Consider the following 24487-nt stretch of genomic DNA (forward strand, 5'->3'; position numbering starts at 1 on the left):
TATCTGTTTATGCTGCAATCCACAGTCTTCTGAGTTTGTCCAGAAGATTGTGTTTTTAACTTTGCTTATGTTTTGTTATAGGAGATGAAGCAAGATTCCTCTCGAAATGCTGCCTACACTGTGGACTGTGAAGATTATGTTCACGTGGTGGAATTTAATCCCTTTGAGTGTGGTGATGCAGGAACCTTAATTGCATATGGTGGCAATAATTATGTGGTCGTTGGCACTTGTACATTTCAGGTGAGTGTGCAGTATTACAGCAGTTACTGAAACTAGATGGGGGAAAGTATGCAATGAAAGTCTTAGTAAAGAAATGTCACTGAATTGTTAAATTAGTATAAAGCAAAGTTTATCCCATCTCGTTTAATGGAATTATAATTCTAAGATAGTTTCTGTTCATCTAAACTTAAAAAACAAAAGACTTTACAAATAAATGCACCATGGTGTAGTACACCCAGTGTGCAGATTGTGGAGAAGAAGTATGTCCCGAAGAACTAGAGTAAATTCCTGTTTTTTTCTAAAGTCTTTGGGTACTAGCATATTCTGGCTTTTAATATTCTGATTAAATGAGTTGTCATATGCAGTAAAACCTCCATCAACTGATGCTCAGCAGTAATTCCTTTTTTCTTATGTTCCACTGTCATGAAAGAAAAAAATGGCATGACAAGCTGATAATTGGGATTCATTTAAAATAACTTCCAGGTATAACATAGGATTTGTACTAATTATTGGTCTTAAACACTTACATCTACAGTGCTGAACTATAATTAATGTTCAGAATGAACCCTGGGGTATTACAAGATGTTCAGTCATCAACAATTTGATTGCATCAAACACTCTGTATTTTACAGAAGGGAAGTTGCTTTTATCCTTCTACAAAAAGGCTTAAAACTAAAAAATATTTATGATTAACCTTTTATCAACCAAACTATGCAATTAATCGTTCCAGTTAATTTGTTGCATGGTTTACTAGTTTCCTGAGAACTGAAATGCTTTTAGCATTAAATCTATACTGAATATGATTTAATCTTTCTTTGATTCTAGAGGCACTTTTGGATCATGCAACAATTGAGAATGATGAACATTGCTTATTTTTACACACTTCTGTAGCTTTCTCTAGGAAGTATAGGAAGTATTCGGGCTAAATCTATACTGATGTTGCATGATTCCTTTAAAAAAGTTAAGACTTAGGGACAGCTAGGTGGTGCAGTGGATAGAGCACCAACCCTGGAGTCAGGCAGACCTGGGTTCAAATCCGGTCTCAGACCAGACACTTGGCACTTACTAGCTGTGTGGCCCTGGGCAAGTCACTTAACCCCAATTGCCTTCAAATAAATAAATAAATAAATAAAATTTAAGAAAAGGTTAAGACTTAGCTGATCTCTGGGTGATCCAAGAGAGCCATACCAAATTGTCTTGTATCAGGAGTGGGATACCCTAGGCCAGGGGTGGGGAACCTGTGGCCTCGAGGCCACATGTGGCTTCAAGGCTGATCTCGTCAGGGTGTTGACTTCATCAGGCCCACCAGGTGACAGCAGCCAGCTGATTGGAACCAAATGGTAAGCTCATGGTTAGCATCATGCAAGGGCACTGAATTGAGATAAATTGTTGTAAGGCAAATAGTAAACTTTTTTTTTTATCCTAATGCAGGCTGCTCACCCCCGGCAGGGAGGGGAATCCATTCAGAGTCACAAGTTATATATGATATGATGACATATTTTATGTATATGTATTATATGCTCACGCATCTTGCTTTTAGAAACTAGGAGGGAATATGAAGTATTGTACAAAAAGAACAATAAATACTAAGGAATATCTTTCAGTTCCATATTCAGTTATTGGAAGAGTAGACTAGAGATTGGATGTTTTTAAAAAATGTGGGTAGAGGGAAGGGCAGAATTCAATAGACAGGAATTTGGAGGGAGGGAAGCTGAACAGGTACATGAGGAAGAGGGAGCAAGATGGTTAAAGAAACAGGAAAAGGAAAGGAGGGAGATGAACAGACCCATAGAAAGAAAAGAAAGGTAGAGGGGAAAATTAAGAAGATTCTGAGTAAAAATGACTAGAAACAGGCCATTCCCCACTATGTAGGTTACTCCCACTTATTTGGAATTCTTATTAAATGATTAAACTCTGTGGAGGTTGTCAGGTTCCATACCACCCAATAAAATGTGATGTGCATGGAGATTACATAGTAAATACAAACTGATAGACAATCTTCACTTTATGGCATGTTTCTGCCTAGGATGGAGACACCTTGGGAATTTCTGTCAACTTGAATTCCTTATCTGTGACTTGGACAAGTCACTTTGACTCTGAGCCTTCAGTTTCCTCCTCTGAAGGTTCAATTAGCTAATCTTGAATATCCTTTTTTGTTCCAAAGTTATGATGCTCTGGTTCTTACTTTTCCACCAACCAACAATGGCTTCCACATCACGTACAGTGGAAATATACGTTAGCAGCACTTTGTCTAGTTTTCGAAAGCAGGTTGTCTCAATTTCCTGTCTATGCAGTAACATGCAATCCCACATTAGCCTCAAAATAGCATCCCTCTCTGCCCCACCACACCCACCCGTCCTTTTAGCTGGCTCAGGCCACTGCCAGGAATAAGCTTCATTGGTGACACATGATTGCGTAGACTATGTAGTCGTTAGGTTTTCTGAGGTTTTTTTCCATGAAATTCCATGTGTTAGTTTGGTAACAAATTACAGTGAGTAATTGTCATATGTACTTTTCCAGTATCCGCAAAATTGTATTTTGATCTAAAAACATGTAGGATTCATTTTTCATAAGATTGATTAGTGAAGTGGAGAAAACTAAAAATAATCTGAACTCTAAAAAGTGAGGTATTGGACTCCCTAAATTATTTTTAAATTGTTTAGCAGGTGTCCCTTGACAAATTGAGATGTCAGCTGAAGTTATACATCTATGTGTACATATGTGAGCCATAAAATTCTAAAACCTGATGTGTTTCTCTCCTTGACAAATTGATTACCATTCCTTTTGTTTTTAAGGAAATGATTTGGTGTTACTCTGAAATAATCTAAAATTATAATCCTTTTCCAATGATGGAAATAAATAAGTGTGAGGGAGCATTCTGAGTGAACGTCTTGATATCCTAGTGTCTTGTGGCTGTCCTGGGGAGGCCTGGAAGGATTTGCAATAGATATATAGAAAAACCCAGCAAAAACAGTTTGAATTTAATCTGAGGGAAGTTCTTAAATTGGCTTTAGAGAAATAAAGAGAATATTCAAGTAGAGTGCCCCTAGAAAATACCAAATCCTGCATTTTCTGAGTATATTTTATTATTGACCCTGAAATTTTGTGAGGTTTTGGCAGAGGAATGCTTCTTTGCCAGGATGGATATGATGTGCTCTGGTGGAATAATCTAAACTTAGTTTGTTCAAAGCAGTGAAGGCATTGACTAACTTCTTAAGGTTTTCTCTTTTATACATTTCTTAGAATAACATCTCAAACCAGTTCAGTAATACCCGCCCAGTCATGGAGTTTCCTTGTAGCAATCAATTAAATCTAATTAAATACCTCTTGTACAGATTCCAACAAATAACCCAAATAACAAGAATTTATATATTCTTTACTTTTTGAACCAGGAAGATGACCTGTAAATAACTAGTATCAGGAATATGGTCAAAAAAGCACTTCTCAGATGAGCTTGAGCAGGAGGGGAATGATTTATACTCAGGTTCCAAAGAAAACCAGAATTAAGTCCTAGATTCCCTGGGGAGGAGGGGCAGCACAATGATGAGTATGCCGTAGGAATAATGACTTCTTAGAAGTGCACACATCCTTACTTTCAGAAATTTTTACTTTTCAAGATAAAAAAAGCATTTCTTTTGTGATCCCAAGTATTCTTCTGACTCTACAAAGCTTCCTCAAGTCACCCAATTGCCTTATACCCTTTGAATGTTAATTCATTAGAGCTGTTCACAATAATAACCCTGAAACACTACACAATGATGAAATGTCTCCCAAATAATAAATTAATTGTTTGAAGCCTAATTTTTTGTTAACAGAGTACTCAGGTATGGTAACTCATTTAACAAAAAATTCCATTCTCCCTGTTCTTGTTCTTGACATGTTAAAGAATCTATTATAATATTAAAAACAAAAATTTATTAGCTAAGAAAAATGTGATATGATGATTTATTTTGGTCATAATGTTTGGTTTATCTTAGATTGTCTCATTCATGTACTTAAAAAAGATTTTTCATCTTGAAACGAAATGCATCAGACCTTTCTCTCTAATGGTTGTATAACTGTGCCTTGCTCGCTTTAGGAGGAGGAGGCAGAAGTAGATGAGATTCAGTATAGAACACTGAGAACATTTCACCACGGACTCAGGGTTGATGCCATAGCTTGGAGCCCAGAGACCAGGCTCGATACTTTGCCTCCAATGATCAGGTAAAGTGAAGTGAATTAGATACCAGAATTACTGGTGTGCCGATTTGGGATGAGTGACTGCTAGGTCCTTGGGTTGGAGTCCCTGCTCTGTGGTTTTAGATAAGTTGCTTGCCTTGTCTGAGCTGAAGTGGGAATTACACGGGCACTCCTTGGGGGAGATGCTTTGTCCAGCTACCGATGCCATCTAAATGGATGTCATTTACTGATGATACTGACCAACACCAAATGGCATTTGAACAGCATGGTGAAGAAATCAATGTCTTTGGACCAGTTCCGTACCTTTCTAACTAATGCTTAGCTTTAGTTTGTCCTCAAAAGCTTTCATATCTCATCAGGCTCCACTTTCTGGTGATCCCGGTAGAGGGGCTTCTGTTCATTGCCATAGGACCATAGATTTAGAATTGGAGGGATCTCAGAGGCCTAGGAGGGCAGGGTCTTCTGCATGAGGACCTGGGCCCCAGAGTGGGTATGACATGCCTAGGGTCACTTATGAATCCACTCTCCACTTCTCTGCCTCATACTGATGACAGCTTATTACTTGACCATTGACACATTTTTTTGGCAATGTTCTTTTTTTTTAAATCTTTTAATTTATTTTTAGTTTTCAACAATCACTTCCAGAAGCTTTTGAGTTTTAAGTTTTCTCCCCCTCCCTCCCTACCTCCTTCCCCATGATGGCGTGAAATCTGATATAAGCTTTACATGTACATTCCTATTAAACATATTTTCACATTACATTGACACATTTCTGTTTCAGCCACAAGTTACTTTACTTGAACTGTTCAGCCTAATTAAGAGACAGCCTGAGTTTGCCTTTCTGGCCCTTTCCCGTGCTCTCTTCTTGGTCGCAGGGATGGTTTCATTTGTGTCTCTGAGTGCCTGATACTTGACACAGTATAGATGTTTAATAGATGATGGTTGGTTGGTTAATTGAGTTTCACAACAATCCTGTGAAGGACTTAGTTGTAAATGTTATTGTGCCCATTTTACAGATTAGAAAATTGAAACTCGGAGAAGTTAAGAGTGTTCCACAGATGTAATGAGTTGTTGAGCCCTAGGATACTTATGCAGGTCTTCTGACTTTTAAGCACAGACTTCCTGAAGGTTAAGGTTTCTATAACAGTTTTTCTCTTCATTTTGTTTTGTTAACAAAAAAAAAAAAAAAAAAAAAACAAGCCACTCACCATTCTCCTCTTTGTTGTTGGCTGGCTTTAGTTGGAACTCAGTTGAATCATGATTCAAAGCATGCTGCTTTTCAGCCTCTTGATCCAAGCCACAGTTTCTTTACAAATTGTCTTACTGGTATGTTCCTTTGAAAAAACTTCTTTTCTGAAAGAGCATATGTATCACTTACAACTAAATATAGTGTTTGAAAGAGTTGTTGAACAGAGAATTAAATATGTTTCATTATAGTTTCACTTTAGGACAGGAGGATATAATCTAGTTCTCTAGATTCTAGAGGTTCCTCTGAGTGTGGAAATCCAGGCATGCCCATCCTCAAGACTTAGGGGGAAGGCCTAGGGGCTACCACCCAGTTTTTTCCCTCCGCAGGAGCTCATCCTTCTTCCATCTGCTCCCCCACTTTTTACTCCTCATCAGTTCCACACGCTGTCATCCTGCCAGTGAGGGAGGGCTGGGAACTGCACTGGGTGACCATGGCCTAAATTAAAAAGGCTTGGCTTAGTTTTTAACCTAGATCAAGTGAGATTTTTTTCCTTCTTAAAAATTGTTTAAAATATTGCATTTGTGGGGGCAGCTAGGTGGCACAGTGGATAGAGCACCGGCCCTGAAGTCAGGAGGACCTGAGTTCAAATCCAGCCTCAGACCAAACACTTGACACTTACTAGCTTTGTGACCCTGGGCAACTCACTTAACCCCAATTGCCTAAAATTAAAAAGAATATATATATTGCATTTGTGATCATATCAGCAATTCAGTAAAAAAAGGAAATTGCTAATATCCAAGTATTATCATTATCCTGGTGGCTAGGACAGCATTCGTCTGCTCAGTTAACAAATAATTATTTGGTTAAGTTGGCTTTTTGTAAATACGATAATCAGGTTGTTTTGTGTGTTTGGAAAAAAATAAGAAATAATCCCTGATTTGCGTATGTTGTGAGTACCTTTGTGGGAGGCCCCTCAATGCCAGGGGTCCAGTGCTAGGCTGGAAGTCAGGAAGACCTGGTTTTGTGTCCTGCCACTGATATTAATGTAGATGACCCTGGCCGAGTCACTTGACCTCTGTCTGCTTCTGGCAGCCCGCTAGGGCTTAACTTGATTTTTAGGAACTTAATGATCTTTAACAATCATGAAAGTTATACTATACCAGAGGGAAAAAAAAATAGATTATATATGAAACCATAAGCTTGTTAAGGATAGTTGTTTTTTAAGCACGTATTCAATTTAGCAAGTTAATAACAGAATTAGTCCTTCTAGATTTTTTTCTATGTAGACATATCTATTGTTAGAAATAAAATCTCCAGGCAATTAGGTGGCACAGTGGATAGAGCACTGGCCCTGGAGTCAGAAGGACCTGAATTCAAATCTGGCCTCAGACACATAACACTCACTAGCTGTGTGACTCTGGGCAAGTCACTTAACCCTGATTGCCTCCAAAAAAGAAAAAAACAAACAAAAAAAGAAAGAAAATCTCTATTATATTTGAGTTCTGAAAAGTTTTAAGGTATTTTTTTGTAGGAAAAAAATTAGATTATATGCGTTGAGTCTTCCTGACTAATAATTATACTTTTGTGTCACATTTTATCATTGTTTAACCTCCCGGCTCCTATATTTAGCTTTTCATGCATTTATAAATTGTCTTCCCAGCTAAATTGTAATTCCTTTAAAACAGACTATATCTTACATTTTTTATCCTTCACAGCCTTTAGCACTGACTGCTTTGTAGTCAGTATTTTATTGAATGGAAAATAAAGTTTATAATGTCTGCTGAGTTTGTTTTTTGTTTTTCTTTTATTTCATTTCTAGTGACCATATATATATATTTTTTTTCCTCAGATTTTGTACTGCAGCTGCGGATAGGAAGTTGAGACTATTCACTTCAGATCTTCAAGATAAAAATGAATACAAGGTACACAGTCATAGATTTAATAATATATAGATCTACAAGCCTTTACAAATTCTTGATCTGTATTTGTTTGCTTGTACAATGTAATCTATGCAGTTTATTGAGTAGTAGAATGCTTACTGTTGAAAATATTGTACTTGTATTATCTGCCTCACTGGATCGTTTGAGCAAAATACTTCACCAACTGGAAATGTTTCTTACCTGAGTTATTTTTTTTAATTGTTATTAGTAAGAAGCAGAAGTATCCAAAATAATTTCTTTAACCTTTAACCTGTGCTCTAAGTTGGGATCATTCTTTAGTAAAATGGCAGCTCTGGAGTGACTTCACTTGTGGGGTTTGGAGAAGCTCAGCCTTCTCATTATCTTCTCCGCATGTGTTCTCTTCCACGGCCCTCTAGAAATCAAAGGCAGCCTCCAAGGAGGGCATGTTCAGTGCAGTGATTGGCCTTCGAGCCCTCAGACAGGCTTAGTCCCAGCTGACAGGGCTCCTTCCTTCCAGGTTCTTCCTGCTGTCACAATAAGGGCAGTCCCTGCATCATTGAGAGAATGAGTAAGGGAGCAGAACAGCAAAATGGCCTTTGGGACGGCCAGAATGTCCCCAGAACACATCTCTCTCAGAACATGATTTTGTCATCTTCCACAGGAAGTAAAACAGAGACAACAGGAGGTTAGGTAGGAGGAAAAGAATGGAGCATCTCCATTTTAACAAGTGCTCCACGTTTGAAAATCAAGACCCAGCTACTAGCAGTGTGGAACTGTCAGCAGGTTTCCAAGATAGACTGTGCAGAAAAGTGTGTGTGTATGTGTGTCATGCTTGTAAAATATCATATTGCTTAAGAAGTGTTTCTAGAAAACAGTCACACACACAGTAGAGGTTTTTCAGGCAAGGAAATGAAAATAGAAATGGAATTTTTTTCTATCATGTTTTTGTTATTTTTTCCCTATGACAGGTTTTACCCGGTCATTCAGATTACATCAATGATTTGGTGTTTGCCCCTAAAGAAGGCCAAGAGATTGCAAGTGTGAGTGATGATCATACATGCAGGTAAGTCGTATTTCTACAGTGAAACTGTATTTTGATAATCAAGAGGCAGGGTGTGTAGTGGTTAGATGCCTGGTCTCAGAGTCAGGACTCCTGATTGGAGGACCCTGGCAGCTCATGTAGCAGCTCAGGGCAGTAAACAAGGATTTCTCACCAAGGACTCCCTCTAGAAAGAGATCACTATTCCTGCCCCCATGCCCAATAAATAAATAAATAAAATTTAAGAGAATTACGTGGAAAACTGTAGGAAGCAAAAAATATACACTATACAGAATAGAGAAAATGCAGTTTAAATCTTTAATACCTAATGGGTGCAAAGCATTCATATTGAATAATTTCTGTTGGAATTGGGGTATGCATGCATATTTCAGAGCCAGCAATAATGAGGTCTATTCCTAACTAACGTATACTTCCTGTTTGCTTCATGCAAGCCACTTTCCCTGTATGGTAATCTTGTTTGAGATCTCTTTGTTTGAGATATATATTTGAGTTATATAAAAGTGCTCAAAATCTCCACTTTTTTTGTAAGGTCAAAAAGATAATGAAAAGCTATATCAAAGTTGGTTAGGAACCATTCTTTTAAAAAATGAAATTTGGGTTTGAAAATGAACTGTGACTATTTTTTTAATTAAAAAAGTGCCACAAATTCATTCATCATTGTATTCTAAAATTTAATATGTGAGGCTTTCTGTGTGTAAGTAGATATGGTTCACTTAAGGATAATGTATTTTGTTCAGGGTTACATGCTGATGGGGTACGAAATGCTAATAATTCTAAAACCTGTGAATATCACAGATAAAAATGCTAAAAGAGGAAAAGTAGGAAGGTGGAAGGAAGATGTAAAGGGGGGAAGGATGGGGTAGGGAGAGAATTGAAATGAGAAGGATTAACTCATAGAGAAGAACTAATTTCCTTAATGATAAAATGACTTAACTTTTTATAAAATTTATATCTTACACAATTTTATTGTAAGATAATGTTTGGTGGTGAGATACAGATTTATGGAGTTATCCACCTGCATTTAAAATGTGAAATATCTATTCATGTTAGCATTAAAGTTTCTTTTTTAGTTTAAAATTTTCTTCTGCTTTCTTCAAATAATTTATGTTTTCTAATGCCATCAGTAACTTTTTTAAGTTGTAGAAGTAAGACTCATTGTGTATTGCATTATATATATTGGCATTTTCATGTTAGAAACCCAAAAGATTTAAATGTCATTAAAATTTCTTTCTGACTATGTACTATTATCATTTTTGTCCTGATCACATCTTCATTGACTGTCCATTACAAGTGTGGTGTTTCCTCAGGAAAGACATAAGGCCAGGGTGGTCAAAACTCGAGCGAGTCCTGAAAAGCAAGTTTGAAAGCACTGGGCTATGAGGGGAGGAGGCTTGGGTTTGGGGTCCTGAAACCTGGGTTCAGGTTAGACCTTTGCATTTATGAGCTGAGGAAAGATATTTAACTTGTCTGACTGTGTCCTGATCTGTCAGGCAGGCATCATCAGACTCATACTGGCCACCTCAGAGGGCTACAGGGAAGACATTTTGAAAGTCATGAGTGCTCTGAATGCTGCACGTGTAGACATTACACAACCTCACTTAAGACAAATGCTTAGTTGTTCAGAGGTCAGGCTCAGCAAATTGAAGCCTCTAGACTAGCCCTGAAGCTGGCAGGCTCGGGGTAAACAAGCCCTCTCTCAGGAAAGAAACAGTCAGCAACAAAGGGAAAGGCTGGAATCCAGTATTGGGAGATCACGCCCAGTGAGCTGTGGGTGCACTCAGATGGGCCAAGCCTGTTAGCAGGAAAGCCCAGCTACGTTGGCAGGGCCTCAGGGAGCAAGCCAGCGATCAGGGCCGGTGGAGAAGAGAGAAGTAGACAGCAGATAGCACTCCAACCTGAGACACAGAAGACAGCCGTCCTGCTAGGGGGAGGGCAGCAGCCATCTAAGTTTAGTGTGACGGGTGCAAACGTGACCATGTCAGGGACACTGATTGGGAGGCATTTTCTGCTGTCCCAGGCAGCAGGGGCAGGGAGGGCTGTGTTTCATGAATGAACCAGACCCTGCTCTGTCCTGTCTATGTGACCATGGGGTCTATGCTGTTCTGAAAATGCCTCAGTCACATACCTTTATTTTTAAAAGTTGGAGAGAATGTGAGGGAGATGTTCTGTACTATAAATTCAATAAGGGGCAACTAGGTGGTGCAGTAGATAGAGCACCAGCCCTAGAGTCAGAAGGACCTGAGTTCAAATTCAGCCTCAGGTACTTGACACTTAGCTAGCTTTGTGACCTTAGGCAAGCCACTTAGCTCCAATTGCTTCACAAAAAACTACAGTTTAGTAACAGGTGAACACAGACTATATTAGAATATTATAGAAGAGCTTGCTTTGATGATGACTTCAATACTTAGCATTGATGGTGACCTCACACTTCTTGTTGTCCAAACTTCACCAACTCAGGAATACGGTGCACAGCAGCCAGCGTGATGGGCTGTCATCTAGCCTATGCTTGTGATGGTGAGCTCACTCCTCTCTACGGGGAGCCCTTCCCTTTGTGGGCAGTTCTCATTAGTTCTGCATAAGGAAAGACTTCCTGAAAAAGCTGTACCCTGGAACTTCCATACATTTGTTCTGCTTTCTTTGGCCATGCAGAGCATGTCTAGTTGCCATTCTACAGAAACCCTTCAGGTACTTGAAAAGAATTATCAACTCATGCCCTCCTCCACCCCTCTTCAGATCTTTAGTTTTCCAGGCTCATATCCATAGTTCTCTAAACCAATTCTTGGGTGACTGACTTTAAATTCTCCTTGACATCCCTTCTTTTCCCATAATATCACTTGTCAGTGTCCCTTCCAAAATGTGGTTCCCAGAACTGGAAAGAATAGTCTATATGTGATCTCACCAGAACAGAGTACATTAGGGCCACCCTTCCATACTTCTTTAAATTTGACCTATAATTGATAGCATGACCTTTTCTGTCTCCCACATCAAACTGTAACTCCTGCTGATCTTGCACTACCATAAAGATACTCTGCCTTTTCATATGAACAGTTTTCTGGCCGTACCCCAAGAGTCCTGCTGACTTTTTTTTAGCCCAACTGCAGGATTTTGCATTTATACCTATTAAATTTCATCTCGTTATCTTCAGTTCTCTATTTTAGACTATCAAGATCTTTTGAGATACTGATTCTGTCACATCGGCATGTTAACGATAACTAACTTTCTCATCTGCAAAAATGTTATCTCTGCCTTCATCTATGTCACTGATAGAAATGTTGGAACGGGAAATCCTGTGACAGTCCAGTAGCAGGCTCTCATTCCAGGTTGTGCTGCATCCTTTGATCAAAGGGCAGTAGTTAGCCATTTCCAAACCTACCCATTTAGTCATTTCTCTCCCTTCTATTTTTTATAAATATCAAAGAGCCTTTGTTAAATGAGATCCAGCTGTACTGTGTCCCCACCGTTCTCCTAAACTATGATAGTTTAGTCATAAAAGAAAATTAGTTTAGATTAATATGATTTATTCTTTTTTTAATGTAACATGATTTATGTTATTGTGACAATTTTTGACATAACATGAATAAATCATGTGTTTTCTTTTTAAAAACATTTCTTTTCAATTAATGTTTATTTTCTTCCCATCTATTCTCCATTTAAAAAAAAAAGTGAAACAAAACCTTTGTAACAATATGCATAGTCAAGTAAAACAAGTTCCCATATTAACCACGTCCAAAAACTCTATGACTTGTTATGAGTCCATCAGCAGTTAGGAATTGGAAAGTCTGGGTTATCATTGGTCCTCTAGAGTCACAGTTGGTCAATGCATTGTTCAGAGTTCTTGAGCAACTTGGCTTATTCTCAGCGAACCCATGTTGGCTTACTGTGATCTTCCCCGTATAGATGTATTTAAACAGAAGGACAAAGCTCACTGTATTGTAGTTCTTTAAAGAAGATTGTCAAATTCTCTTGAGTGAACAGATCTAGTGCCCAGCATGCATTACAGATAATGGGCATATAAATGTTTAATCTAAAGGAAAAGGGTAAGGCCCAGTGTTCATTGAAAAGGTGTAAATAATTTATAATCAAAGGTAATTTATAGAGCCACGTGTCTTTTCTTTGTATGCGAGAAATGAGACATCATCAAGTGCACATATAATGAGAAAACGTTACCAGTTAAATGATAAGAATAATAGCCCACACAGGAAGTTCCCTGGTACCCTCAAAATACAGAAAAATAAAAACAGGAGGAATGCTTCTTTTTCTGTGAAATAAACAAATGAAAGTTCTCACAGGATTAGAAAGCATGGTTGTTGTCCTTCATTCTTGAAGACGACCAAAATGATGTCCCTTGACTGTGGCTGATCAGACCAATACAAGCGTGGAATGCTCTACCACAGGTCAGGCACGAAGAGTCCATGTGAACATTTGGGGTGGATTCTCTAAATGTGTGCCTCTCTTGTTTCTTCTGATCTATTTCAATTCTGCTTTGCTTATAGAGCACAGCACCTTCTCTGATGAGGAAGCTTGGAGTATGGTTTTGATCTGTGGTGTTGGTGTTTTCCACAACACTGAAATCATGAATTGCATCAAAGTAAATGTATTTTCTGATGACTGACAATATCTAGCAAAAGGCAACTAGCAATTCATAAACCTGCAAAACAATATTATGGATTTTCCAGAGATCTCCTTTCTAAATAATAAGTATGAAATTGGAAGTATGGTATAATAGAGTTAATCTTGAAGTCAGAAGGCCTAACTTAGAGGTTGGGATCAGATTACAAACTTAGACCTGTAAAGTCAGGATGTGAAGCATAATAATCAGTAAACATTTATTAAGCACCTACTATGTGCCAGGTACTATGCTAAAACACTGGGGATACAAAAAGAACTAAAAGACAGTCCCTGCCTTCAAAGAACTTACAATCTAGTAGGGAAACAACATGTAAACAAATATATACAAAGCAAACTATATATACAGGATAATCCATGCTCTTCACCGTAGTTTTGTCCTACAGTACCTGGATTTCCTTTCGTATAAAGTACTATCCCGCTGTCCCTTTTTTCCTAGCCTGTTTCTTTTGAAACAGTTATGCCCTTTCATAACAATACTATAATCAAATCATCCTAAACCGGTGATAATGAATTTACCTCCTTGTGTTAAGATTAGTATTTCAGTTTATCATCCATAGTTGGTGCATTTGTGTATAAATGTTTGAGGCCATGAGTTTTATTATTGCCCTTCATTGTGGATATTTATCTCCTAAGGATTACTCTTCTCCACTGATTTTCCAGTATGATGTCCATGAGCTTCTGTAGTAACCAGCTTAATGGATAAATGGAGGCCATGTTCTTCTTCCTCTTCCATTTTCTGTTTAAAGCCCTTTTAATCATTCATAAAGTCTCCAGGTAAATGTATTCATTTTTATTCACTCTTATTTGAGATGCCCTATTCCTGCTTCATCTTTCAAAAACCTTTGTGCACAGATTCACATTTCATTCTTCAGCACCATCCAAGCTAGCTCTCTTTTATGAAGCTCCTCTTGTCTTTGGTTTGCAGCAGGGGTGAAAACACCAGCTGGATTGAGATTTTGAGTTTCTTTCTCAGGAATTCCAAATACTCAGCATCATTTTCAGGGTTCATGCTGGCACTCTCATTCCCATGTGAATACCCCAAGTGAGTGGTGGTCTTCCTACTGGACATGTAAAGGGAGGTTCTGTTTGAGTCTGGGGTACTTCCCCTAGGAATGCAAGATTTCCCTCCCCTCTCGCTGATGTTGCATTTTTTAGATCATAAAGACCTCTCCCGTGAAAACCAGCATCATCCAGACTCCCTGTCCCCCAGTCAGTAAGGACCATCAGCCTTCAGGTCCCACAAAGCACCTGGTTTTTCAGCTTTCTAATACAGAGATGGCAAGTATGTGACCCAAGTGCAGCCCAAACTAGATTAAAATCCAATTAGGAAATATTAAGGAAAATAATTAAAAATATAATAAAACATAGATATTATTACTTTTTAAAACTAAGGCCATATGTGGCACATGGGGATCGTTGTGTGTGGCTTAGTGGTCCTGTTTCTATTTGCGTTTCATGCTATTCTGATTTGTGTAGATATTTATTATGGCTGTCCAGGTGCTTGTCGTATCCTGCCTTTAGGCTATCAACTCCCTTGAAAGTCTGTAGCTTGCCTTATCAGTCTGAGGGCCTAGGAGAGCATTCTAAAAGTATTGAGAAGGAAAGGGGAGGCAGCTGGGTGGGAGGGGGAAAGTGATTGGATTTGGCAGTAAAGTAAGGTTTCTCCAAGGATGGGAGGGGGACTTGGGCAGGTTTGCATGGAGCAAGAAAGGTGCCAGTGGCAGAGTGCAGATTAGAGTGGGCCTTATGGAGGGCAGGAGAGGTAATCTGCATGCCGTACCAGACTGGGCAGCACCGTTGTGACTTCCTCCAGTACACTACAGCTACATGTGAATAGGAGGCAGTTGTGGCAGTAATCCAGGGTTAGGGCTTGGCGAGTGATGAGCAGTAATAAGACAGGTGGGCACGAAGAACTGTCTCACTGGTTACCTAGAGGATCAATATTGGGAAAGAGGAAAGTCAGCCCATAGTAGAGTTTGGTGCTTGGGTTTTCATCACTGAAGGGGCAGAGAGATTGGCAGTCAACATAAGAACAAAGAAATGGTTTAAGGAAGAGGGAAACATGGGGAGAGATGGCAGAGAAATTCCACTGGATGTGACCTTCCAGTTACCCTGCAACTGTCTTGTATGTACATAGTCCCACCCATGTTCTCTCCCCATTAGCATGTGACCACCTTAAAAACAAGGACCATAGTTTTTCCCCTCCTTGCATCCTCAAAGCTTACCACAGTATGTGGCTTGATAAATGTTTGTTGACTGCCTGAAAGGAGGTTATGATAGGAATTTCATAAATTTTGATAATGTAAATAGAACATTTATGGGTAATAGTAGGATCAAAGGTGTGCCCATCTTTTTGTATGACTAGAGTGGAATGAAAATAGAGGTCGCGGAAGTTAAAGAAGCTCACTGACAAACTGAAATTTGTATCCAAAAATGGCTCTTTCTCATCCGTATGCAATCTTTATGAAAATGGTCCGTGTGCATTTTGGAGTACCCTAATATGACAATACGAAAAGGTGATCGATACGCCTTTGGAGATCACCTGTAGTAGACTGTATCTGCACTATCACATAAGTGACTTAAAGGCATAAAGAATATCCAACCTTGCTGTGTCTGTGCTGAGAGGTGGTTCTGTGTATCAACCTGGAACCTTAAAGGCTCTCTTCATACAAGGAGTTTCCCGTGCATGTTAAAACCATACAAGAATCAGTAACCAATATAGCCATGGATATAACTTTGTTCACTGATTCATAAAGCATAAAGCAAGACAAAATCACTCCATGCTTATTTGAGGTGTTGGCCGTGCCACAGAGAAAGAATCCAGTCCGACTTTTCTGGGACCTTGGACAGGTCATTTAAGTTCTTGGAGGGGGAGATGAAACTGGATTGCACTGAGGAAATTGTGCAGTGTTTGCAATAATACCAATGTGCTTGCTGCCACAAAAACCCCCCTTCAGCACACCAGTGTAATCGCAGCCATGTCTTTCACAGAATTTACAGAAGACCTATGTGAGAATTCAATAGGATGAGAAGACATGAAAGGGTTGCTGTATGAACCAGTATTAATAATAATCGTAGTTGGCATTTATATAGTGCTTACTGTGTGCCAGGTACTGTGCCAAGCTCTTTACAAATACTGTCTGACTTAATCTTCACAACAACCATGGGAGGTAGGTACTATTATCATCTTCATTTCATGGTTGAGGAAATTGAGGCAAACCAAGATGAAGTGACTTCCCAAGGTAACACAGCTGGTAAGCATCTGAGACTGGATTTGAACTCCGGTACTGCTGACTCCAGGCCCAGTGCTGTGGGGCCCACCTCCAGTCATCCTGATCTATATCTGGCTACTAGACGCAGATGGCTCCAGAAGAGAAAGTGAGGCTGGTGACTTTGCACAGCCCTGTCTCCCTCACTCAAATCCAATTCACTTGCAAGTCACGGCATCACCTCCCTACGCCACGGTCCTCTTTGAGAACGAAGGACAAACAACCACCCTGTGCTCTATCTGCCACGCCACCTAGCTGCCTAGGTAGTAGAGAGGATATGTCTACGTAGATGAGATCATGGATCCATCAGTAAATGAAAAGATACTTATTAAGTGCTTACTTTGTACCTGGCACTGTACTAAGCACTAGGGATACAGATAGCAGCAAGCACAATAGCGCCTACCCACGAGGAGTTTGTATTCTGTTGGAGGTGAGGAGGCAACCCTTGTAGGAAGCTGGTGTTCTAAGGGGCAGGGAAGATGCTGGCCAAGAGCGAGGACGGCTCCTGCTGAGGAGGAGAAACTGAAAGCCCGAGCCCAGGATCCCTGGAGGAGGAGGGAGGCCAAGTTCTGCTGGGAGGTGGAGGAGAACCAGAGTCCGGAGCTGAGGCAGAGCTGGCGCTAGTCGGGTAGTTGATCCAGTGGATCCAATGTTGATCCAGTACAATGGCATGATTAGGTTAGGATTTGTAATAAGATTTAAGCCCCCAAATAAAAATGGTTCCTGAATCTCAATATAATGTTGCTGTGTAAAACTTCATCCACCCACAATGTACCATGCAGGGGCAGTTTACTTAGTACTCATTCTTTAATCCTGCAATTACTATGTTAGTTCTAATCGAAATTTAAACTTAACTTCTGTGGATCTCATGCTTCCTAGAAATGAGCTGCACCGAAGAATCACTAAGCAGCACTCAGATGGGGGTTTGGGTTTGTTTTAAGTCTCTCTGTGGGTGTGGATGGTAAAAGGTGTTTTCCTTTAAAGTTAAAACTAATATTCAGCATAGAGTTAAATTTGAGGCTACAAATTGGACTCAGATTTTTTCTTGGAAATAATGGAATACTAATATTCCCTGTGTGATATTACTGGTAAGTTTATGTTAAAACTTATTATATTGCAGAAAAATGTCTCCTATTTATTCTGCATTCCTTAAAATGAAATCATCACATGTGATCTGTTGGAAAACTGACATGGTATTTCAGTGGCAGTGGGAATGCATTGATTTTGGGCTCTCCACTGCCCCAGCTGAACTACAGACACAATTCAGCAGGTTTGTTAAGTACCTAAGTATCGGGATCATGGAGAAAAGACAGACGCTTTGCCCTCATGGGGCTTGATTTTATCTAAGCCAGACACAGAAAAGTAGAACACATGAGCATATTGTAGAGGTGACAAATTTTTTAATATCCTCGTCTTTCCAAAAATATATCTAATCTGAAAAGATGTAAGGTTCATCCCTACAAATTAAATCATGTTAATGATTCTTCTGTACACTAGCCTCAAAGTAGCTTCTCACCTCTATAAAAATAAACTTTGTTTCACAACCTTGCTTTATATCTATTAGCTGTTTTCACAGAGCATTGATTAATCCTTTTCAAATAATTCAGGAAACTAAATTGTCAGACCATACTGTTTCTAAATTTATTAAAAATATTCTTAAGTGACTATTTTTCCCTTCAATTTTTTTGGGGGGGGGCTAGGCAACAGGGTTAAGTGACTTATGCAGGGTCAGTGTGTGTCTAAGACTGGATTTGAAGGCAGGTCCTCCTGAGTCGGGGTCAGTGCTCTATCCACTGTACTACCTACCGGCCCCCCCCTTTCAGATTTTCATCAACCTAACTCAGATATATGAGTTTGGTATTAAAAAAAAAAAAAAGCCTATGGCCTTTTGCAGAGAATAGTCTTTGAAATGTTTAGTTTTTAAAATTAAGTGCCTAAATGAAATTAAGACATATTTTTCCCCGAAATTCTACCTAGTTTATTTTTTGAATCACATAGTGGCAATGTTTTTTTACCATTTAAGGATAAAAGATAGATTTATGCACTAATCACTTATTTTGGGCCCTTATTTTTATCTTAAAGTAAAACTGCTAATATTCCCAGACTGCTGTATTATAAGTGATGATTGCATCCCCAGATATATGTCACTTTTCTAAGTACTCATCACACAGCTTTTTAAGTGTAATCTTTGTCCTTCAGGAGTCCGTTTTTAGAAGTTCATGGACATTCACTAAGGAACTCTTCATAGCACATAATTTAACCAAGCTATCCTCTTTTTTGGGGGTTTTTTTTTTTTGGTCATTGTGGCTTTCTGCCTCATCGCTTTCAAAGCCATTTACAGATGACCCGAAAAGCTGATTAATCTAGTGCTGCCCTTCCCGGCCTCCCAGTGCATGCCGATAGAGGGTTAGTACACGCCCTGCTAATTCCATGTTTTTGGTTATACTCTTCTTCCCAACTGGAATTCCTCCTTACTCCTGACCTATTCATATTTTCCCATTCATCAGTGTCCTGCTTAAATTGTGCCTCTGTGGTGAAGCCTTCCTCGTCTATTCTAACAAATGCCTTCCAATCCCTTTGCTGAACATTTTTTGTAGTAATTTCTTCTCTAATTGCTTCTTGTGGAACCTGAGTCATATTTTACAGAAAATGTCATGTGCAGAGAAGTCCAGAGACATCCCATGAAGCCTTTCTTGCGTCTGTCTGGTCTGTTAGGATAACCGCCTCCTTTGGTCCTATTTCCACATGAAAGGAAATCAGCCCCACACGCAGCTGCCACATTGCCATTGCTGAAGCCCAGGCCTCACCATATCACTCCCTCGCTCAAAGAGCCTCAGGATAAACTGTGAGCTCATCAGCCATTTAAAGTCCTCCAGTCTGGCTCCCACTATCTTTCCTGACGTATTTCACGTAACTCTGCCCTCACACATACTATTTTCCAGCCGGACCAGCCTGGTTGCTGTTCTCTGTGCACAGTGGGCTGTCTCTGACCCCACGCCACTCTCGTGCCAGGGATGCTCTGCCTTCCTTCTTCTTGCACACTCTGGTTCTGTCAAAGCTCAGGAATCATTTCCCACACACATTGATTTTCCTAATTCCCTCAGGTGTTAGCACTTCACCCCAAAATTTCTATGCACTGATTTTGTATTTACCTATTTGTCCATGTGGTTTCCTCCAGCAAAATGGAAGCTCCTTGTGGACTGACAGGCATTAAAATGCTCATTGAATTAAACTGAAAAGTCCTCTAGGATTTTTGTAATCAAAGGGGGAGTGTCAAAGCTCAGTGATCATGTTTTATTGAGCAAATATACCTTGGTTTTTTTTTTTAATTCCGCAGGGCTCTTGGCACATACTAGGTATTCATGAATCTTTCTTAATTGATTCATCTGAGTAAAGAAGGAAACAGATTGGCTTTTACAGTCAATGGTATAAACAAAATTAGGATCATATAGGCTGACCAGATGTTGGGAAATAGTGGAAAAAAGGGGTAGGTAGTGTGAGGCCATGTTATGGACAGACATCATCAAAAGATGTGTAGATGGGCAGGGAAATCTCTTTCCCTGACCTCCTCCCTGTATCATTTATTTCTACGTATTAGAGGAAGTGCCAGTTCATTCTCCCATGCAACTCTCCAGTGTGGCCTTTAACCACTTTGATTATCTATCTTCAAGCTATTACTTACCATATTTTATTATGCATTATACTTCATCAGACAACCTAATTCTTTCACGAGGGTCGTGGTTTCTACCAGTTAGAGGAGCCAAGTGGATACAGATGTGTCAGTTAATACCATCCATTTTCCTTTTGTCCATATTGACAAAAACATTTGGTAGCAGGAATTTCCTTCTGCAGTGAACTCCCAAGCAGATAATTAGCCAAAAATCAAGAACAATAGAATAAAAAGAATAAATTATTACCCAAAAAGCTCCTTCTTTGGAATCCACAAAAGGAACTTTGCCCTCTACTAATTACCATTTTTAAAAGACCCTTGTGAATATCTAGGGTTTTGTCAATATTCCAGTACTGAATATGCATAAATCCTTTCATCTCTTGAATATATGATTTTCAGAGAAGAGGGCAGGGGGAGAGTGAGAAAGAGCATGGAGATTATTCCATATACCACAAAAATCCTGTTTGCTCTTAAGTGAAATTAAGCAATGGTTTTAACAGATAGCTGTACCCAACTAGAAGCAAACTTGGACATCTGATCTCTCCAGAAGTGACCTTGGAGCTTACCTGGTCTCACTCTTAAAGTTCCTTTCAGCTCTCACATCCTGTGAGCCACACCTAGTAGGCTAAGGTTTTAACACTCAAAAGGGACATCAGATGTTTTCAATGGAAACATTTCAGTAGACAGGATTCCTTATTTCACGTAGATCTTTGGCCATTGTAGTTGAACCAGCTGCTTTCTGACAGCACACAGGTGGTAGTCTGTCCAGCAGCGTAGGCTTTGTTGTGTGTGTTTCTGAGTGTGCTGTTTCTGATGACCTATCATTATATCTTGGTTCTAGCCGCAACATAGAATCAGGGTTTATGCAGACCTATCCTGCATAATACCTGGCATCTCTTTCACAAAGGGCATTAGAGCTCACTTTCCACTTCTGATTTTGCCCGCTGTTGAAGCTACCTAAAACCAAACAGTTAACTACTTCCCCTAACCAAGGAAGGTTTTAGAAAGGGCATTCTTGCATTGGCATGAGAATAAGTGACCCATTCTCAGCATAGAGTAGCTTGCAGGGGAAAAATTTAGCAGGGGGCAAGATGAAGAAATTTGAACTCCTTCCCAACTCTTAAGTTAGATCTTCAAAATGTGGTTTCATTTTTTTTTTTTTGGTTTGAAATGAATCCCAGAATATCAGACACACCCATAGTCAAATGTAAGTACAAAAACACCATCTAAAGCCAAGTATAAATGATTTTTGGATTATCTGCCGTTTTGTATTATCCTTACCTCTATTTGTAGGAATACTCAAGAGTCAATTGAATTTAGTTAACAACAGGCAAGCCAATATTCCAGGAAATCTTTTCAAATGACAATGTGTTTTTTGGCAGTGTTATCAAGCAACACTCCGATGGAGAGTTAAAAACAAAACTCATTGTTTTTCCTTTAACCATACCCGTTTCTATCAGGATTACCCCCATTATCTTCAGGCACCCGAGTTTGCAACCTTCAAGTGCCTTGACTTTTAACTCTCCCTGCTCCCCCGGTCCCATCCAGCCCATTGCCAATTCTTGTCACTTCAACCTCCAGACATTTTTACTCTCATTCCTCTCTTTCCACTCATACATCCTCTGCCCTAGCTCAGGCCTTACCACTTCTCCCCTGGCCTGTTGCTATGGTTTGCTCATTAGGCTCCCTGCATGCAGTCTCTTCCCTCTCTGCTTTGTCCTCCACACAGCTGCCAGATGGATATTATAAAGCACAAATCTGACCATGTTACTCCCCTTCTTAAAAAGTTTCAATAAAGCTGTGGCCGTGGAGTCAGGAGGACCTGAGTTCAAATGTGGCCTCAGACACTTGACACTTAGTAGCTGTGTGACTGGGCAAGTCACTTAACCCCAGTTGCCTCACCGAAAAAACAACAAAAAAAAAGAAGTTTCAGTAGCTCCCTATTGGCTGTAGGATAAAATACAAACTACCCGATTGGGCATTAAAACTGTCATAACCTGACTCCGGCCTCTTTCCAGACTTATTTGCCCTTAGTCATGCACTCGACATTCTGGCCAGACCAGCCTACTTGTACATGACATTGTCTCCTGCTGTTCCCCTTTTCTGCCTTTTAAAATCTCTACTCCCTTCATGGCTCAGCTCATGTATCACTTCGTACAAGAAGCCTTTCAGGATTTACCCAGTTTTTAGTGCTTTTTAGCTCCCCTCCAAAAATCAGGGGCAGCTAGGTGGTGCCATAGTGCATAGAGCACCAGGCCTGGAGTCAGGAAGACTCATCTTCTTGAGTTCAAATCCGGCCTCAGACACTTGCTAGTAGTGTGACCCTGAGCAAGTCACCTCACCCTGTTTGCCTCAGTTTCCTCATCTATAAAATGAGCTGGAGAAGGAAATGTAAATTTTCACTCCAGTATCTGCACCAAGAAAATCCCACAAGGGGTCACAAAGAGTCAGACAGGACTGAAACAACTCAGCAACAATTTGTGTGTAATGCTGTGTTCTCCTGTCATAGAACCTAAGTTCCTTGAGGTCTGGGATCATTTTATTGTTGCATTCCCAGTACCTGGTAGAGTGCCTGGCACTTAGGAAGCAATTAATAAATGACTGCTGAATTTAAAGTACCTTGGACTAATGCATGTGATGTTATATGCCTGAGATACAAGTAAACCCCCCCACCACCCATTCTTTATAAATGCTTCCTGGCATCTAAGTTCTAAAGAAAAAATATAAAATGCAACCATTTCTTCATTTCAAATTATAATCCTAAATATTTCTCTGGTGGTATTTGCTCTTGGTGTAACTCTTTGAAGTGACTTGCAATTCAGAAAGCTAATACTGAATTGCTATTTCATGGCAAGTAGTATTGAAGAGCACGAGCTTTTCTGCATCTTGGTACACTAAGATCCACCATGCAAGCAGCCCCCAACTTCCAAATAGCCTTTGTTCCAAAACCTGATTTGTAAGTTAGGGATTCAGAACTCATTTTTCCATAAAAAATAATGTTAAAATGATCAGAGCAGGCCACAAAAGCCGATTTAACCCATAATGCCTGAAGTTAACCACTGTGTCTAAAATTGTTTCTTAGGGAAATCATATTCAGAGTTGAATGTTAGCAACCTAGTTCTTCCCCACCTTTCCCCTCTCCCCACTTAAGGAGCTCCTGCTTCGCTTCATATTTCTTCTGTGAAGGCCTGGGGCCTCCGGTTTCCCCCGTTCTTTTCCTCTGAGGATTCAGGGATAGGCCTGCCCACTTCTTCTGACACTTCTATCGGAGTATTGAATTAGTGTTGCCTTCTCTGGGCATGCTTCAGTTGAACACCTACCCCCCCCCCCCCTCCCTGACGCACCAAAAGGTTTTTGAGGTGTTCTAAACCTAGACAACGTGGAAACCCAAGGGAGCAAGTGTAACCAGGTGAAAGTTGTGCTTTCAACAGGTCTCACCGAAGTCCATGGGATTCATTGGAATGTACATGGAGCTAGGTGTTGCTTGCTCTCTGGGTTGGAGCCTTCCTATAGGACTCCTTAATTGATTAGGCTTTCTTCAGCCCGCAGTAGTAACTCCAGGCCCAGACAGGTCCCTACTTCAGGTTTTCCCCATCACTGCCACCCCTTGAGTAGTTTCTCTGTTGTTCTTCCAGGTGAAACTTAGTGAAAAGACTAAAGGATGATGAATGCTATCTTAGCAGCCCATCCATCCTATCAACCAACAAATACTTATTAAGCACCCACTGTTTGCCAGGCCCTGGGGATACAAATACCAAAAAAAAAAAAACAACTGGCCTTCCAATCTCAAAGAGTTTACATTCTCTCAGGGAGACAAGTACATAGGATCTTCTTTCCACTGCCACACACACACTACCTTTCCCTTTCATCTTGATGTCACATTGACAGGGCATGTTAGGCCTCCCACAGGTTTTTTCCTTTGGCTTCATAAAGGCCGTGTGTGCTGAACCGGCCCGAAGGATGTGCATTTTGAATCACATCTCCAGGAATGTGCAGGGCTCAAAATGATTCCACTTTTCCTTGGAGGCTAGAGTTAGCCCCAAGGATGCAGAGCTACCTGACCCAAAAGGTTAACAGGAATAGAGAACAAAGATATTTAAGAAGCCGTGCTGTCCTGCTGCCCAGCTGGAAACAACACCTCCGTCCTCCAACTCACCACATGTGGACTTGATACTTACACAGCCAGCCTTTCTCCTGTGTGTGTGTGTGTGTGTGTGTGTGCGCGCGTGCTTCCCTCATACGTTCTAAAGTCCTAGAAGGTCATGAGCTTGCCTCAGATTTTCTTTACACCCACTCAGAACCATACACCTTTACCATTAGCCATTACATGGCTAATAAGGAAGCCATGTTTCTCTTGTAGTCCATCTAGGA

At 40.0% G+C, this 24487-nt stretch overlaps 1 protein-coding gene across 2 annotated transcripts in view; it reads left to right on the forward strand.

The window, feature by feature from the left end:
- Window positions 1-24487, forward strand: part of NUP37 (nucleoporin 37) — a 45117-nt gene that overhangs the window by 4467 nt on the left and 16163 nt on the right. For both annotated transcript variants that reach the window (XM_027855748.1, XM_027855749.1), the window contains exons 2-5: window positions 82-240; window positions 4298-4422; window positions 7437-7509; window positions 8457-8551. In XM_027855748.1, coding sequence (XP_027711549.1) covers window positions 85-240; window positions 4298-4422; window positions 7437-7509; window positions 8457-8551 — 449 coding nt within the window. In that variant the 5' untranslated portion in view covers window positions 82-84. The remainder of the gene's footprint in view (window positions 1-81; window positions 241-4297; window positions 4423-7436; window positions 7510-8456; window positions 8552-24487) is intronic.

This window comes from Vombatus ursinus, unplaced genomic scaffold (genome assembly GCF_900497805.2).
Source record: "Vombatus ursinus unplaced genomic scaffold, bare-nosed wombat genome assembly UNPS02011334.1, whole genome shotgun sequence".
Classification (NCBI taxonomy): domain Eukaryota; kingdom Metazoa; phylum Chordata; class Mammalia; order Diprotodontia; family Vombatidae; genus Vombatus; species Vombatus ursinus.